The 19,529-nt window shown below is 43.4% G+C and overlaps 1 protein-coding gene across 1 annotated transcript; it reads right to left on the bottom strand.

Moving 5' to 3' along the window:
- Positions 1–1,060: 1,060 nt before the first annotated feature.
- LOC137039742 (lymphocyte function-associated antigen 3-like) lies at positions 1,061–11,812 on the bottom strand. The gene is made up of 5 exons (XM_067415019.1): positions 11,809–11,812; positions 11,236–11,559; positions 10,723–11,016; positions 8,874–8,954; positions 1,061–1,238 (listed from the first exon to the last, which is right to left on the bottom strand). The coding sequence occupies exons 1-5, from the start codon at positions 11,810–11,812 to the stop codon at positions 1,177–1,179; spliced, it is 765 nt and encodes a 254-aa protein (XP_067271120.1). The 3' UTR covers positions 1,061–1,176.
- Between the last annotated feature and the right edge of the window lie 7,717 nt (positions 11,813–19,529).

Raw genomic sequence — 19,529 nt, forward strand, 5'->3', positions numbered from 1 at the left:
TATCAGAAAAAGATTGTACATTCACATTTCACAAAAAATAAAGAATAAATCAACATTTAGCATATAAGATATAATTTAAAATAAATATGCATATAAATTATAATGTAAAAGTGCCTCCAGATCAAATACTAGCCATGACAGAATGCTCTTCCCTGCTGCCTACCAGGCTCACATTTTGTGATGTCATCATAAGGGCTCAAACAATTATAAACTATTATAAGCAATACCCAACTTGAACATAAGGAGGGATCACTTTACTACAACTTATTAATAGAGTCATGGACTAAATGTTCACAGAGAACAGCACAATCATTATTCAGTTTATTATATAAACCTTAAAAAAGGTTTAATGTAATATATATATATATATATATATATATATATATATATATATATATATATATATATATATATATATATATATATATATATATATATATATATATAAGATATTTCAGTTTGTTCTTCTTTTACTGAAACCCTTGAAATGCAATGAGAAATTTTTGTCTTGAATTTTTTTTTTTTTTAACAATACTGTGATTTTATCTCTAGATTTTGGGACAATTAAATTGCCTTTCAGTGAAAAAGAATCATATTTATTCCTTAGTTTTAGAAAATATCCTGTTTTTTAAGAATACATTGAATTCCCAATTTAGTGCGGTCCTAATTTACATCTTTAACGCTTTAGAAAATTGGCAATGAAACGTTGATTACAGGTCATTACGAACTGCAGCCAGTCAGCAAACAAGAAGCATTCACATAACTTTTTCCACCGGCAAATAAAAAGAGAAAAGCAAAAAGCATACCGTGTTATAGTGTCTGAAAGATAGAAGTAGTTTTCACCGGATGTCCGGCTGCGCTACAGGAAACGGACCGAAACACTCAAGTGATACTAAACTGATTCTAGTCGCATTGATGTAAATTCTGTCTACAGAATTTCTGACATGTCACTTCAAAAGCACATTAAACCAAATCAGTGAATTCACTCAATCTGAATTTGGAATCATTTGAAATGGTTTATCTCGTTAATCTTTGGAATATACGCACCCTATACAAACTCCTCCATATATTGTAACAAGACCAACTCGACATAAGAAATAATGACAAATGCTATTTTCGTGGTCCGTGTAAAAAGTTTAAAAAATCTCCTCCACAACTATTTAAGTCGTGTGCCTGTCAACTGGGATCTTCAGTACTTGTTTTTAACCATTGAGAATTGTTGCATCTCCACACTGCACCTGTCAAAAAGAAAAAGCAACAGATCAATGGTAATGCTTTAGCCACATATGGCATAATACTACAAATATTGTAATAACTGCGAATTCATCATTCAGTTCGGTTATATTTATTTAAAGCTACACTGTGTGATATTTTCCCCCATCTAGCGGTGTAAAGGTATATGACCATCCAGTGAATAATAGTTTCTGTTCCTCTCAATTGTAATTTCATTTAAACTCCTATGGTGGCTGATTTAGTCCAAGATTAAAGGGTTACTTCAGCGATTAGCATATGGCTTTGTATCAGTAGAAACCCTGGAGTATATTCAAATTATTGTGCTTTCCCCCCTCATATCTCCCTGAGACGAGAGATTTATGCATTTTATTTCTGGAAAAATTCCTCCTATGATGCAAATTGACGATTTTTGCATCATAGGAGGAATGTTTGCCCGGAGGCTAAAGACTACAGCCAGCAGAGGGAGCCATTTCCGCATGTTTTGAATCCGCGCATGAGGTATGGGAGATTATGCTCAGCTTGCAGGGAGAGCTCAGTTTGCAGCTACAGCATCATTTAAATGGAGCTATGGTGAGCAATGTAAGTCTTTTAACTTCTCAAATTCATTTCTATGAAAGTTAAGCTTGCAAAGGCATGAACTAAAACGCGCCAGACTGAACTCGCGTTGTGAATGTATGCCGCGAGTGTAGTCGCGATTACCTCAGCTCTCATCACTCCTGCAGTTAGTGCTCAGTGCTGTGATACTCGCGCGGTGACTCACTCATTATATTGAACACACACGTTCAGTTTTTAATTGTAGTGTCTTCTCCAACTCAGTCACAGTAATGAAGTTGGTGGCGTTGGGAATGGCCTCACAGGGCAGCAAAGCATTCTGGGAATTGTAATCTTTCATCCCCATGAGACAAAAATACATTTTCTGTCTTTTCTCAGTCTAGAAGGCACCAAATTCAAAAATAATTTCACATTTCTACTGCATTGATGACCCAGTTTAAATACAGATTCATCTTCCCAGCGCTGAAGTACCCCTTTAACATGGCAATCCCCCTCTTCACATTCGACCAAGGATCTAGCGCTCGGAAAGCGTTCCACCCCTAGGGGCTGCCATTACTAACCAAGCCATCACCTGCTGTTAGCATCCCATTGACTCCCATTCATTTTTGAGTCACTTTGACAGTGAATAACTTTACATCTGAGACGTTTAAAGACTCTATTTGTCCATTGTTTATTTCTAAAGAAACACGACAATGCATAAAAGGCTCCGTTACCTTGTAGCTTACACTATCGCCCCGCAGAAGCTGTTTTTGTAAAAATAGGCTAACGATTGTGTGGCAGGGGAGGCGTGGTTTTGCGGGATCGGCAGAGGGAGAGAGGAGGCGGAGCCGAGCGGGGCGTAAGTGGGTTAAGTGCAAATGACTAACACCTGTCTCTGATTGCAGTAGTTGGCGTGGAGAGACGGCTTATAAGCCACAGCAGAGAGAGAAGAGAGAGAGAGAGTTTGGACTGGGACTCGGAGCGCAGCCTGTCTGGAGAGTGATAGCAGTGCAGAGTGTTGAAACCTGTGTGTGAAGTTTAATGAGTTGATGTGCCCTCGAGCACGTGTTTTGTTTGAAAGTAAAAGAGTAATAAAAGTGACGAGTCCCAGTAACGCCGACCCCGCCTTCTTCCTTACATCCTTGACCCGAACCACACTGGTGCCGAAACCCGGGAGGAAGAAGTGTGCACGCCGCCATGGAAACTCCATCCCGCCACCCACTTGCGGACCTGGTGCAATCGCTCGCGGGCCTCCACCAGGAGACTCATCAAGATCTGCGGGCCGTCAGGGAGGAGCAGCAAAAAAGATTTGAGGCGCTCCTCCAGGCCCAGCATGAGGACCGCGAGCTGTATGGACCGGGAGGTTCAGGCCAGTCCCAAACCCACCAGCGACTCAGCCGCCACCATCGCGCTCTCGAAGATGGGACCGATGGACGACCCGGAGGCGTTCATCGACCTCTTCGAGAGGTCCGCCGCCGCTCGGGACTGGCCCAAGGAGGACTGGCCAATGCGGCTCCTGCCCCTGCTATCGGGAGAGGCGCAGGTAGCCGCCCACCAACTGCCAGTCAAGAACCTCCTGGTCTACGACGACCTCAAGCGCGCCATCCTGCAGCGGGTCGGCCGGACACCGGAACAGCACCGCCAGCGGTTCCGGACACTGGCGCTCGAAGAGTCCGGCCGGCCCTTCATCTTCGCGCACCAGCTCCGGGACTCGTGCCGCAAGTGGCTGATGGCCGGAGAATGCGACGCCGAGGGGATCATCGATCGCGTGGTGCTGGAGCAGTTCGTCGCGCGGCTTCCGAAGAAGACCGCGCAGTGGGTCCAGTGCCACCGCCCGGCGTCGCTGGACCAGGCCATCCAGTTGGCGGAAGACCAGATGGTGGCGTGCCACGGGGTCGGCGAGCCCTTGCCAGCGGCTTCTCTCTCTCTCTCTTCTCTCTCTCTCTCTCCTCCTAACCCCGCCCCGTCTCTCTCTAAACCTGTCCCCGCTCCCAGGTCCAGAGCTGGAGTGCCGCCCCGGCCGGCGCCGAGGTGGAGAACGGGGCCCGCGGCCGAGACAGCGGCGACTCCCCGGCCGGCGGCCCGGGGAGGAGGGAGCCTCGATCCCTTCCCGGGGTCCTTATCTCCGTCCCTCTCTCCACGCCAAGGGCTGGACCCACTTCCAGCCACTAGGGCGGCGGGGAGGCCTGGGCCGGCTTGTTGGCGCTGTGGGGACCCGGGACACTTTATTGATCGGTGTCCGATGATGGAGGTGGGGACGCTGGTCCGGGTCCCCGACGCGCCACAAGCCGCCCCCGATCAAGCTGGCCTGTACCAGATACCCGTGAGTATCAAGGGGGGTACTTATCAGGCTTTGGTGGATTCGGGGTGTAACCAAACCTCCATCCATCAAAGCCTGATTTCACCTAGGGCATTGGATAACAGCCGCATGGTTAAGGTGAGGTGTGTGCACGGGGAAGTGGTGGACTATCCGTTGGTGCCCGTGGATATCCAATTTAGGGGTCAAACGCATAGTGTTGAGGTTGCAGTTAACCCGCGCCTCCGGCATCCCATAATTCTGGGGACGAATTGGCCAGCGTTTAATAAATTATTAGGGCACTTATGTGTGGATGCCTCTTGGGGGAAGAACGGAGGTGGGAGGATAGCGCTTGCGCAGGCGGGCGAGGTGGATTCGGGACCGCCGGGGGCAGTTCCAGGGGAACCGAGCGCAATGGGTCCGCCCATCTTCTCAGAGCGCGATGACTTTCCCTTGGAACAGTCCCGGGACGAGACGCTCAAAAATGCCTTTGCTCAGGTCCGCTCCATCGACGGCCACCGCGTCCACCCTGAACAACCGCTCTCCTATCCGTACTTCTCAGTAATAAACAACCGCTTGTATCGGGTGGTCCAAGACACCCAGTCAAAGCAAGATACAACGCAATTGTTAATACCAAAAAGCCGCCGGGAAATGCTTTTCCAGACGGCTCATTCTAATCCAATGGCGGGGCATTTAGGTCAAACGGCCACATTAAACCGTCTCATGGCCCGATTCTTTTGGCCGGGCATTCACGAGAATGTACGCCGGTGGTGTGCGTCTTGTCGGGAATGTCAGTTGGTGAACCCACCGGCCACCCCAAAAGCACCGTTGTGCCCTCTCCCATTAATGCAGGCCCCCTTCGAAAGAATTGGTATGGACCTCATCGGGCCATTGGAACGGTCCGCACGGGGACATCGCTTTGCGTTGGTGCTCGTGGACTACGCAACGCGATATCCCGAAGCAGTTCCTCTCCGCACGATTTCGGCGAAAAGTGTGGCGAGCGCTCTGTTTTCATTAATCTCCCGGGTGGGAATCCCGAAAGAGATTCTCACCGATCAAGGCACGGCGTTTATGTCACGGACGATCCGCGAACTATACGAATTATTGGGCATTAAGGCGATCCGTACCAGCGTCTATCACCCACAGACAGATGGTCTGGTGGAACGTTTTAATCGCACGTTAAAAACCATGATTCGTAAGTTCGTTCACGAAGACGCCAAGAATTGGGATAAATGGCTTGAGCCTCTGTTGTTCGCTGTTCGCGAGGTCCCCCAAGCCTCCACGGGGTTTTCCCCCTTCGAGCTGCTCTATGGGCGCCAGCCGCGGGGGGTGCTGGACGTCCTTAGAGAAGCTTGGGAGGACGGGCCTTCAGCGAGTAAGAACGAAATTCAGTATGTCCTGGACCTAAGAGCAAAACTCCACACGTTGGGGCGGCTATCCATGGAGAATTTGCTCCAGGCTCAGGACAGACAGAAACAGCTCTACAACAGAGGTGCGAAGCTGCGACAATTTTCACAGGGAGATAAAGTGCTTGTATTGCTGCCCACGTCCAGCTCGAAATTGCTCGCAAAGTGGCAAGGACCCTTTGTGGTCACGCGGCGAGTCGGAGAACTCAACTATGAGGTGAGCCGGTCAGATAGGGACGGGGCACGTCAAATCTACCACCTCAACCTCTTAAAAAAATGGTCAGAGGCGGAGTCAGTGATGCTAGCGACGGTAGTGGGCGGGGAGGAGGATCTCGGGCCGGAGGCGGTCCAAAAGCCTCATTCTCTCGCTCTGGCCCCGGGGGGGGATCACCTCTCACCCTCGCAGCTCACTGACGTGAAACAGCTACAGGCCGAGTTTGCCGACGTGTTCTCGCCCCTACCGGGGCGGACTGACCTCATCCAACACCACGTTGAGACGGAGCCGGGCGTGGTGGTTCGCAGTCGGCCATATAGACTACCGGAACATAAAAAGAAGGTAGTGCAGGACGAATTAGAGGCGATGCTGGACATGGGGGTAATAGAAGAATCTAACAGTGATTGGGCGAGCCCGATAGTTTTGGTGCCCAAAACGGACGGCTCCGTGCGATTCTGTGTAGATTATCGGAAAGTCAACGCGGTGTCAAAATTCGATGCGTATCCAATGCCAAGGGTGGACGAATTGCTTGATCGGCTAGGGACCGCTCGCTTTTATTCGACGCTGGACTTAACGAAGGGATATTGGCAGATCCCCTTGTCTCCAATGTCTAAAGAAAAGACCGCTTTTACCACGCCGTTCGGATTGCACCAATTTGTCACGCTTCCGTTCGGGTTGTTCGGGGCCCCAGCAACCTTCCAGCGACTGATGGACAGGATTCTCCGGCCGCACGCTGCATATGCCGCTGCCTATCTAGATGACATTATCATCTACAGTACGGACTGGCAGCGCCATATGCAGCATCTGCGTGCTGTACTGAAGTCGCTGAGGAGGGCGGGGCTAACCGCCAACCCGAAGAAGTGTGCGATTGGGCGGGTAGAAGTAAAGTATCTGGGCTTCCACTTGGGTCATGGGCAGGTGCGTCCCCAAATTGATAAGACAGCGGCAGTTGCGACTTCTCCGAGACCCAAGACCAAAAAGGAGGTTAGACAGTTCCTGGGGCTAGCGGGATATTATAGACGGTTTGTGCCTAATTATTCGGACCTCGCTAGCCCGCTGACTGATCTAACTAAAAAAGAGGTACCAGATACGGTTCAGTGGACGGAGCGGTGCCAGCAGGCTTTTACCCAGATAAAGGCTGCTCTGTGTGGTGGTCCGCTCTTACAGGCTCCTAATTTTTCTCTCCCTTTTATTCTGCAGACCGACGCGTCGGACAGGGGGTTGGGCGCCGTCCTGTCCCAGGAGGTGGAGGGTGAGGAACGGCCGGTGCTGTACATCAGCCGTAAGCTCTCTAAGAGGGAGGCGGTGTACAGCACCATAGAGAAAGAATGTTTAGCCATCAGGTGGGCCGTCCTCACCCTTCGCTACTACCTCCTGGGGCGGGAGTTCACCCTCTGTTCGGACCACGCCCCTCTGCAGTGGCTCCACCGCATGAAAGATACCAACGCGCGGATCACCCGGTGGTATCTAGCTTTACAGCCATTTAAATTCAAGGTGGTCCACAGGCCGGGTGCTCAGATGGCTGTGGCTGACTTCCTCTCCCGGAGGGGGGGGGGGGAGGCTGCAGGCCGGATGGCTCCCCGGCCTGAGTCGGGCGGTGGGGGTATGTGGCAGGGGAGGCGTGGTTTTGCGGGATCGGCAGAGGGAGAGAGGAGGCGGAGCCGAGCGGGGCGTAAGTGGGTTAAGTGCAAATGACTAACACCTGTCTCTGATTGCAGTAGTTGGCGTGGAGAGACGGCTTATAAGCCACAGCAGAGAGAGAAGAGAGAGAGAGAGTTTGGACTGGGACTCGGAGCGCAGCCTGTCTGGAGAGTGATAGCAGTGCAGAGTGTTGAAACCTGTGTGTGAAGTTTAATGAGTTGATGTGCCCTCGAGCACGTGTTTTGTTTGAAAGTAAAAGAGTAATAAAAGTGACGAGTCCCAGTAACGCCGACCCCGCCTTCTTCCTTACATCCTTGACCCGAACCACAGATTGCGTCATAACAAACGCGACTCTGTCGCACAGTTGAGAAATTACCGTATAGACCTGAGGAGACGCTCGCAGGCAATCTTTTACTGTCTATGAGACAGTCGGGGGGACGTGGAGACAAAGTCTGATAAAGTCAAGGGGGAAGAATGGGGACAAGCCCGGAGAGAGCCAAAAGCAACGAGACAAAACATTTAAACAACGTGATTCAGATTTCACTTTCCACATCTACTAGAAGACCTACAGCTGTCAGACAGGTTGCTCACGTCACATCTACGTCCTCAAGCTCAGTCTGAGCCTGCGCAGTTCGCTCAGCCATCAGGAAGCTTCTAGTTGACCTCACTTTCCGCCGTTGAAGTCTATGGGATAGCTCTGTCCATTTCTTTTACTGTCTATGCATTCGACGTGGTGCCATCGAGTGTTAAACGCGAAAGGCAAAGCTTGAATTTACAGGTATGTCCCTCTTTGGCTAATGTACTTTCGTGATGGAGGGGCAACATGGTGACCAGCATTCGAACCCCTCACCCGATGTATTTTCAATGGCAAATTATAAACTTACAAGAATACTTTATTACTTGATAGAAGTAAATATACATTAATGAGCACATATTTTTGAAAGAACTAAGTGTTTTTAGCTAAGAATAAACAAAAAAAAGTTACACAGTGTAGCTTTAATAATGGCCACTGTGTGATGGTTGCCAACCATGAAACCAGCGATGAAATCATAAGAAATAAAATCGTTCAGACAATCTAATAAAGACGATTGTAGGGTGACAGGTTTGTTGTTTTCTGCATACCTCTGATTCATGTTGAGATTATTCTGATGAATCACTTACATAGGACTAACACAACCAAAGTACTTTATATGGTGTATTGAAATTATAATTTCTTAAAGAAAACATTAAAAAGTAATCTGTTTAGTCTTTGTCTGATTACTGGCTCAATAATAAGACGAATGCTAGCTTGAAAAAATATATTTTTATAGTTAAAATTATGCAGTTATGAAATAATAGCCCACTATTCATTAATGAAACACACTAGTACTTGTGAAAAGAAAATGTAAAATGCTGACCCAAGCTACTCCCTTTTGTGTTTAATGTAAGAAAGTAACACGGGTTGGAAAAAATATGGGGGTCAGAAAATCATATTTGAAATTCCATTAGTAGTTTTATGGTTTTATGACTGTATGTATGGTCATATTTTATCTCTAGATGTATTTTAGTGTACCTGTAAAGAGCCGTTTCCTGAGGCATATCGCAGCCACGGTAGTAGGTATCAGTAGTAAAAAGAGAAAATATAGGCGTTTATCTGTAATATAGAAAAAGAGCAGTCATTAGAATCAGTATGCCTGAAACGGATTTGATCTCAATTAAGACTGCCATTTCTAGAAAGAAAAAGAAAAACTCTGGATAAAATGGTTAAATAGCATTTAAATATTACTCTGACATACTTTGATGTTAACTATTTATCCTTATACAAAACTAACAAGTGACGTGTACTTAAAAAAACATGATGTGTAACAAACTGTACTTTCAAAAGAGTCAACACTGGAATATATTTGTGTAAAACTTTAAAAATATAAATGACATTAATGTCTTGTTAACTTGTCCAGGTTAAAATAGTGACATGTCAGACAGAGGTGGTACCAATGCTGCTTTAAGTGATTAATTGTGATAAACTGTGGACAAAATGTAAATCACATAAAATAATTTAAACTCTTAAAGAATACACTCTGATCAGGCAAAACATTATGACCTAATATTGTGTTGGTCTCCCTTTTGCTGCCAAAACAGTCCTGATCTATCAAGGCATGGTCTCCACTAGACCCCTGAAGGTGTGCTGTGGTATCTGGGACCAATATGTTAGCAGCAGATCCTTTAATTCCTGTAAGTTGCGAGATGGGGCCTCCATGGATCGGACTTGTTTGTTCAGCACATCCCACAGATGCTCCATTGGATTGAGATCTGGGGAATTTGGAGGCCAAGTCAACACCTCGAACTCATTGTTTTGCTCCTCAAACCATTCCTGAACCATTTTGCTTTGTGGAAGGGCGCATTATCCTGCTGAAAGAGTCCACAGCCACCACAGAATACAGTTTCCATGAAAAGGTGTACATGGTCTGCAACAATGTTTATGTAGATAGTATGTGTCAAAGTAACATCCACATGGATAGCAGAACCGAAGGTTTCCCCGCAGAACATTGCCCAAAGCATCACACAGCCTCTGCTGGCTTGCCTTCTTCTCATAGTGCATCCTGATGCCATGTGTTCCCCAGGTAAGCGACTCACATGCACCCAAACTTCCACGAGATGTAAAGGAAAACGTGAGTCATCAGACCAGGCCACCTTCATCCATTGCTCTGTGATCTAGTTCTGATGCTCACGTGCCCACTGTTGCCGCTTTCGGCAATGGACAGAGGTCAGCAGGGGTCACCTGACTAGTCTGTGGCTATGCAGCCCCATATGCAACAAACTGTGATGCACTGTGTATTCTGACACCTTTCTATCAGAACTAGCATTAACTTCTTGAGCAATCTGAGCTCCAGTAGCTCGTCTGTTTGATCGGACCACACGGGTCAGCCAACATTCACTCCCCACGTGCACCAATGAGCCGTGGCCGCCCATGACCCTGTCACCGGTTCACCACTCTTCCTTCCTTGAACCACTTTTGATAGATACTGACAACTGCAGACAGGGAACACCCCACAAGAGCTGCAGTTTTGCATATCCTCTGACCCAGTCGGCTAGCCATCACAATTTTGCCCACAATGCCCATTTTTCCTGCCTCTAACACATCAATTTTGAGGACAAAATGTTCACTTGCTGCCTAATATCCCACCCACCAACACGAGGCGTGATAAAGAGATAATCAGTGCTATTAACTTCACCTGTCATAATGTTATGCCTGATCTGTGTAGGCCCATTTATTTGTAACATTGTACATGCAATATAATGTGTATGGGAAGTCACTCAAAAAAAGTGACCCCTAAGGTGTTACAAAACCTGCTTCACAATGGAGACCTGCAAATAAAATATAGAAACTCTGTAAATAAATATTCATATCAGCACTGCCGTACCGGCACATGTGTGACAGAGTCGAGTGTTGTCCAGATGTGTGGTCTGGTTGCTGATGGGATTGTTGAGCACACAGCTGTAGACGTTTTCATCCTGATATTCCACCTCTAAAGAAAGGCTTCTGTTGAGATCAGTCACCCTTAGAGATGACAGTAAAGTGTTGCCTTTGTACCAGAAGAGAGTCACTTTGTCACAGTGTGTCGCATTCATCACTGAACACACCACCACACATTTTGAATCGGTTGATCTCTCGGATGAAGGACACTCTCTGTTGATAACAGGAATGGGCAGACGAGCTGGAAAGATGAAAGATGAAAAAATGAATAAACATTCAGGCTTTTATCCAAATACTCTCTTGTAATTCCTCTAGAGATTTTTGTGAGTGTGTTTAGAGCCCACACATAAGCAATTTTTAAGTATTTCAAACTAATTAAATTTAATTTAATTTGTAAAACAAGCTAACATTTATTTCAGTATTCACAGAATGACCTTGATAGTAATTTGAGACCGCTCACCATATACGATAACTCTGTATTTTATTTCTTTGTTCCCACTTTTGCTGGTGGTGATCTGTAGTGTGTAAAATTCAGAGTCTGTGATTCTTGCGTTTGTGATGGTGAGAGATCCAGTCTTATTGTCCAGCTGCAGTCTGCCTCTGAATTTCTCATATTCTCTATATGACTTTCCCGTGGACATTTTAACAACAGGAGTGGCAGAACTTTCAGGTCCACATTTCCATAGAATCACACAAGGTTTTGGTATTTCACTTTGCGTTGAGAGAGTGACAGAATGACCCTCTATCACTTCCACTGTCTTAATTTCATCTGTTGCAAACACACCTGAAACACAGACAACAAAATCCCATTTAAGTATCAAACATATACCGAACGTTAGTCTACTCTATTCAACAGTCATCAGAGTTTTTGTTTTGCTTGCAAATTTTTTTTTTTTTTGTGTTTAGCGATTGAGACAAATCAGACATAATGACTTGCTACATGTAATAAATATGCTGTAATGCTATGCTTAGTAGCAGACCTTCCCCCAATAGCACAGGAAATACTTTAGAAAAGACACACTCAGACTCTGACCCATTCTGAAAACTGTTTGGCTCTGGGTTTGAGAATACTTTTGTTCAAATCTGTATCACCTCAGATCAACAACACATCAAGCCTATTATGTTAGGTTTACTCTGTTCTGATTTTAACATGATTTTATTGTACATCAAACTGTTTTTATTTATTTAGCGGTTGTTTCTTCTATGGTGTTGTTCTATGGTGTAACCCCTGCTGAAGCCTAAACATCGCATTCCAAATCCTCCATGATTTGTGAATTCGTGTGACGCGAACAGTTTTCTACCAATTTTATTTTTTAACAATTATTATAAATGTGTTAAACTCCAACAGTTGGTCACTTAAAGGGATAGTTCAATCAAAAACGGAACAAAAGAAGATATTTTGAAGAATGTCAGTAACCAAACAATGCATGGGCCCTATTGACTTCCATAGTATTTTCAACAGGGGCCCATCAACTGTTTCTTCAAAATATCTACTTTTGGGTTCAGCAGAAGAGAGAAACTCCTCGGTTTGGAGTTTCCTTTTTTGATCGTACATGAATTATCCCTTTAAGTCTTGGAAAACTGAAACCAGTTCGGTGAACATGCAAAATCTCTTGTTTTAGATTGAGCCTGATTTATGAACCGCATGAACACTTTACACACCGAGACTTTTGAATACACATTTTTGACATCACCAATACTCAAAGATGATCTGTCCTACAGTGCTCAGCAGTTTTCCACACAAAACAATGAAGTAACTTGAGCAGACACAGTGTGCTTCTGTCATCCGGAAGATGCCAATTGTCGTGCCGCTGATTTTATCTTTGGGTGTGTTATAATGCGTCTGCAGTGTGAGAGTGAGTGACTGGGTGTGTGAGATGTGTAAGGTGTGCCTCTTGTAATTGTTTACTTGTCTCCCTTAGTGGCTATGATGGTTACGGTAGCTTGTTTATTTAGCGGTTGTTAACATATCCAAAACAAGCATTAGATCATTTTAGAAGTATGGTTCATCAGATTAAATGGTGTGATTTTTTAATGGAAAAAGATCAGGAGGAAGACAGTCAAATATTCTATAAAACATTAGAGCACACTATTAAAGATTTTAGATGCAAATTTAGTCATAGAAATAAAAAAATAGATAAATTCAGATATACTGAAACTGATGAAAGAATGGGATCTTGCTTTAAAAACAGCGGATAGGTTAAAGTTAAGTCATGATAGACAAGTTTCTTTTTTTTTTGCTATGTTAAGGAACAAGGTAGTAAAGTCTCTCTCTCTCTCTCTCTCTCTCTCTCTCTCTCTCTCTCTCTCTCTCTCTCTCTCTCGTGTGTGTAAAATATGATGCTCTGTTCTTGTTTTACGGTTGAGTTTTTAACATTTCTGTCAAGGGTCTGCAGATGAGAAATAGCCCTTTGGGCTAATTCTAGCACATTTACATTCGTGTTTATAAATGTGCACAACCCCTGTAAACAAATAAACATTGATTTTATCTCTAAAACATCACTGGATCAACCTAAATATATAGATACATTAACAAAATTAAATACACATGGCACCGCAAAAAATAAAGTTTTTAAAAGATTGTAGGTGTAGATTAATTCTGCAGTAATAGTAAGGGAAAATGTTTAATTGTCACCGGGGCACTCAAGGCTCTGGCAACAAGGAAAAAGGAAACAATTTAACAAGCAACAATTTGTCAAATAAAGAGGTTCAACTGGTTGAACAAAATTCATCTGCCAAAAATAAGCATGCCCTGAAGCAACGGTTCCCCTCTCAAGCCACAGCTGTGCCACACCTAAATGTCCTTCCATATGACAGTGAATCAAAAACCATGTGAACCACTCTTAACAACAATTGAAAATATATTCATATTTTCAGTGAAGAGATTAAATATATGTGACTTGAACATTGAAGTGACAAAACAATGTCAGTTTTTATTACATCAGTGGAGATGGAAATGGGGCTGAATTCAAAAATTGAAGAATATAGATATAGAAAATGTCATGTCTTTACATCATTATATTGTTTGGAGTATAAGTAATAAATAGTTAAACAATAAAAATAAAATTAAAATCTTGAGAGATAAACAATTACAGATAAACACCTGTTTCAAAAGCAGTGAGTCAGAGAGCAGAGAGACATACTTTACACATCACACATACACACACACACACGCACACACACGCACACACACACGCACGCACGCACGCACGCACACACACACACACACACACACACACACACACACACACACACACACACACACACACACACACACACACACACACACACACACACACACACACACACACACACACACACACACACACACACACACACAGTTAAAATCAGCTGCATGGCCTTAGACTTGCTACATACGGTGTGAACCGAGCAGGTTGAGTGATGGTCGACTCATGCCACGCCTTTGACTGAAGGCGAGACCGACAGAGGAAATGGAAAATGTTTTCAGGTTGTTCCAAACTGGTTCTTCTCAGTTTGGAACAACCTGAGGATGAGTAAATGACAGAATTTTAATTTTAGATTGAACTATCCCTTTAAGTGACCAACTTTTGGAACTAATCATTAATGATGATGATTTTATATATTATATATATATATATATATATATATATATATATATATATATATATATATATATATATATATATATATATATATATATATATATATATATTAATTTATTTATTTATTTATTCAATACAGACCGTCTGAAGACTGACATGCGATTTTTTTAGGCTAAAGCAGGGGTTTCCATCAACACCCCAATTTAGGTCCCCATGGTGACACAAGTCCCCATGAGTTAGTGTGCATTCAGGTTGAAGCACACACACAAACACACACACACACACTTTGCATTGAAACCAACGGTCTCATGTCCCTATTTAAATTAGGCGAATTTGAATTAAGATCACTAGAAACTGCAGCTCAAAACTGTTAGATTAAATAGATTAAGAAAGTTTTCCAATAATATGGCTTAGGCCTAATACTATAAAAACACAAATTTATCAAAACATTTTTTATAAAAATTATCCATTAAAACCCCAAATGTTAAAGCTATGGAAAATCTATTACAGAATGAGAAGCACAGAAATAAGGGGCCTTCATTTTCATCTCACCAAGTAAACAAATTAATACAAACTACTCTGGTCACAAGACAACCTCTTTTTCCTTTTAGAAAGTTTCCACATCACTGTCTTTCCTTCTCATATGTACATAAACAGTGTTGGGCACTAGCGAGCTACAAGTAGCCATGCTACTAGCTTTACTAAATTTTTCAGTAGCTTGTCAGTAGCTCAGTTACTTTTAAAACAGTGTAGCTTTTCCAGTAGCTAACTACATTATACAGCAAGTAGCGGAGTAGCACGACCAAAAGCTACATTCCGCTTTTGGGTTCTGAATCTGACGACCGACGAGAACGAGCGGAGCTGAGCGGTGTGACGGACCCTCAGCTCACAGACGCGCTTCACTCATTTGAGCTGCTCAGCGGTAAAACAACATTGTAAATAAACCAAAACTCAGCAGGCTACTTGCCTCACAGACATGAGACACGACATCGTGTTGGCTATAGAAAGCTTGAAATGTCCACTTTTAAACGAAACCATTTGAAATGAAAATAAATATGCAAGCAAAGCGCCTGCACTAATCACGCGAGCAGCTCGTGATACACAGCGGTTCCGTTCAGAATGCTGCACTGCGAGTTTAACCTGCATTTTAGGGTGACCACCCGTCCCGCTTTGCGTGTACCTCTATGTCTATTAAAACTTTTTTTTTTTAACTGGCACAAAGTATATTGGCTAGGAAGAAGTGTAGAGCGAAAGGGCCAGAGTAAAGAAGCCCAGAGGGCAGGAGCCAGAGAGCAGGAGCCAGAGAGCAGGAGCCAGAGGGCAGGAGCCAGAGAGCAGGAGCCAGAGAGCAGGAGCCAGAGAGCAGGAGCCAGAGGGCAGGAGCCAGAGAGCAGGAGCCAGAGAGCAGGAGCCAGAGAGCAGGAGCCAGAGAGCAGGAGCCAGAGAGCAGGAGCCAGAGAGCAGGAGCCAGAGAGCAGGAGCCAGAGAGCAGGAGCCAGAGGGCAGGAGCCAGAGGGCAGGAGCCAGAGGGCAGGAGCCAGAGAGCAGGAGCCAGAGAGCAGGAGCCAGAGAGCAGGAGCCAGAGAGCAGGAGCCAGAGAGCAGAAGCCAGAGAGCAGGAGCCAGAGAGCAGGAGCCAGAGGGCAGGAGCCAGAGAGCAGGAGCCAGAGGGCAGGAGCCAGAGAGCAGGAGCCAGAGAGCAGGAGCCAGAGAGCAGGAGCCAGAGAGCAGGAGCCAGAGAGCAGGAGCCAGAGAGCAGGAGCCAGAGGGCAGGAGCCAGAGAGCAGGAGCCAGAGAGCAGGAGCCAGAGAGCAGGAGCCAGAGGGCAGGAGCCAGAGGGCAGGAGCCAGAGGGCAGGAGCCAGAGGGCAGGAGCCAGAGAGCAGGAGCCAGAGAGCAGGAGCCAGAGAGCAGGCCCTGTTGTGTCTTTTCCTCTTAGCAAGGCAATAATGACACTGATGACTTAAATTCAAATAAAACTAACTGTTTACTGAAGATTGGGAACAGGATTACAAATTGTTACTGAGAAACTGCCTACTTTCTCTGTTCTGTGCTCTCTACCCCTAAGCATTTTGGGTAGACTTTTCTTAAAGTTGAACAACCTAATAAACAGCAGTTTAAATTTTTTATGTTATTATTGAAGACAATTAATTAAACATTTGTTGTCATTGTTAGTTGTTAATATAATAAACAATATATTATAATCATTTCACAACAGGCCCCAAGTCAATTGTGGCAAAAGTCTGTTTCTCCTCTTCTACCGGGCTTGGTCTGAAGTGGTGTGTTGAACTGGCAGAAGAGTTTGGGTTTGCTAAACCGTGTTGTAGAAATGTTATCTCTCTGTCCCAAGGGACAAACTTATCAGTCTTTTGTTCTTTGTTTTTGACTTTTTTGGAAAAACAGATTTTTACTTCAACTTGGTGGATTGACTGTGGACAGTTGGAGGTGTTCAGTAAAATACATTTTTCATTTTGGGTGAGGATTTGCACTTTTTAAATGGGGATGGTTGTTTGAAGGTCATTTGTTGAGCCATTGTGTATTTGCCAGTTTCCGCAGATTTTCAAAATATAATTCCAATATAATTATATATGACTTATGTATGGCCACAGAACTACAAAGGAAGAAGCTAAATGATACAAAAAGGGAATGAAGTCCTGTTAATTGCATAATATGTAATAATGGGCCTATACGGGGCAGCAATGAAGGTTGAAAAAGGATGAATTGAATTGAAAAAAAGGTTAAAATTAAATAAAATTTCACGTTAATTTGTATGTAAGTAGAGGATAAAACTTAAAATATTTAGGACCAATGATGAAACAAGTGAGGGAAAGAATTAAATGGGAAGTCATAGACAATCTTAAAAAAAAAAAAAAAAATGTATTACATAAAAAATAAAAACATCAGTTGAAGTACCAAGAGAAATGGAAAAACAAATACAGTATAAGTATAAGAAAAATTACAGTATAAGAAAAATATAAATTATTTAGAATTAAAAAAGGCCAACTGAACAATTACCAAGAAAACACCAATAAAGATTTGATAAGATATTAACCTGAAAGAAAATAATAAAACTGAATAAATGTTAGATGACCGGTCTATAAGGAATTTGAGTTAATAAGCAGGCCTGCTGACAGGAACTGAATCGGAGGATTGCACAAACTGGTGGCCACCAAAAAACTGGAGTTTTCTCCTTAGCATAAGTGGTTTGTGCAGTTCCCTGAGGAAATCCAAATAATTGACAAAAGACCATAGAAACATCTAATATGCAGAAATAAATAGAGAGAGAGAGACAAGCTAGATGTGTACTATATGTATTTTAAATTGACCTTTGTGAAGCAAACAGACATTAAAAAAAAATAGATATAATACACGTTTTAAAATAATGAGTCATTGATTTAATCCTAACAGGGTTTGAGAGAGTATAGGGATCCATATAATGAATGATAAAATATTACAGTATATATGGGACTGAAAACAAGGCAACCCAGACAGACTGAAAAGCTGCTATTTCCTGCATTCTGCAATGAAGAAAAATGCTTGCTATTTTCTGCAAAGAAGAACTTGCTTTATTAAAATAGCATGGGGAAACTGTTGTTATCAACCAGATGATAATTAAGCTATAAAGAATAAATTTGATTAACGCGGATCTCTGAGTGTTCAATTTCCAGATTGCACCAGATGACTTCTGGGACAGCTGTCTTGACATACTAAATGAAAGCAACTGGACTGTGCAAGAAGTGAAGGACATGGCTGCAGAGACAAGAAGAGGCATTGGTTAATGGGCCTTCATCCACCTTGAAAAAGAAAGGCAACTTCTGAGGGGCTGATATGGACAAAGACAAAGTCAATGCAGAAATGACCAAGATACCATGCTATTATTATGCAATCTGCATCCTCTGTGGCTTGATCAAAAGTCAGACTGAGGAGAGGCAAAAGGACAACAGTATCAAGAGTGAAACCACTGTCACACCATGGCACAAGCCTTTGAATGTCATCAGATGCAACGGATGAGGAGGGAAACACTCAAAACTGCAGCCCAGTCAGCTCAAATGATCGATGACATGAGCAGAAGGACTTCATCCTTTCTTAAGTGGACACAGGTGATACCTTTACAATGATCACTACAGAGACCGCTTGGCAGAATTAATTGGATTTTATTTTTCACTGGTCCAACAGCAGTTCTCTGTATTCTGTTCAGCTAACACTCTCTATCTGACTCTCTAACTTTCTTTCAATAGACATCAGTCCAGCTATACACTGTAAGCAATTGCTGTAAATTTACAGCCAATTTTCAACACTAAAATGCTGTTTTCTTGTTAAACAGTTTAATACTGTAGTTAGCAATGCATTGTGGGCTGCTTAATTTGGAGGAACAGGAAAGAGGCCCTAAACAGTATGCTAATGTTTTAAATTACAGTACACGACAGTATTTTTTTGGAAACTGAGTGTTGACTGTGGAGTTTGGAGTACGTTCAGAAGTTTGATACAACAAATCGAGGCTACTGCTTTTGGACAATTTTCTTTAATAAAACCTAGAAATAATTTGCCATTAACTCCTGGGGAGACTTCAGGAAACGTTATTTGGATAGGAGATTTTCCAGAAGAGGACACACAGTTTAGAGAACGTGCTGCATATCATCGAGTGTTCTTCATCAACCTCTATCGGGTCTTGCATCTACAAAATAAACGGTAATTGAAATCTTTTTCATTTCGCAAATAATTTTTGATATCAAACTGATGCTCAGGAGCTTATCTTGCTTGGTATTTGAACATTTCATTTAACAGTGAGGCTCAGATTTGAATAGCCAAAACAATATTACTTTTGGGTGTTTTTTTGTTTAAATTTGGTAACATTTGCAGTAGAACTCCCCCAACACCTGTAAAAAATTAAATTGCTACCCATAATTTTTTGATTGCCAAATCTATTTAGCAGTTTAACTGTAGGTACTTAGCCTACCTCATTCGCCTGTAGGTTGCTCTCAACTAATGTTTACTAATTATTGACCTTTTATAATTTTTCTTCTTAAAAATCTTACCATGGTAAGAATAATGTATTTGTTCCCTACAGGTGTCTGCTACTTCAGCTGACTTTGAGACAATTTAGTCTTCCTGCAAGTCCTAGTCTGATACTGCCTAGTATATTTCATTTAGATTCATTGATAGACACATTGT

The sequence above is a fragment of the Pseudorasbora parva genome, chromosome 14 (genome assembly GCF_024679245.1).
Source record: "Pseudorasbora parva isolate DD20220531a chromosome 14, ASM2467924v1, whole genome shotgun sequence".
In the NCBI taxonomy this organism is placed as follows: Eukaryota; Metazoa; Chordata; class Actinopteri; order Cypriniformes; family Gobionidae; genus Pseudorasbora; species Pseudorasbora parva.

Excerpts from the sequence above, each read along its gene's own strand:
- LOC137039742 (XM_067415019.1), bottom strand. Across the intron at positions 8,955-10,722 it reads ACTCTGTCACACATGTGCCG|ATAAACGCCTATATTTTCTC; the intron begins GTACGGCAGTGC and ends TCTATATTACAG. Across the intron at positions 1,239-8,873 it reads CAGGAAACGGCTCTTTACAG|GTGCAGTGTGGAGATGCAAC; the intron begins GTACACTAAAAT and ends TCTTTTTGACAG.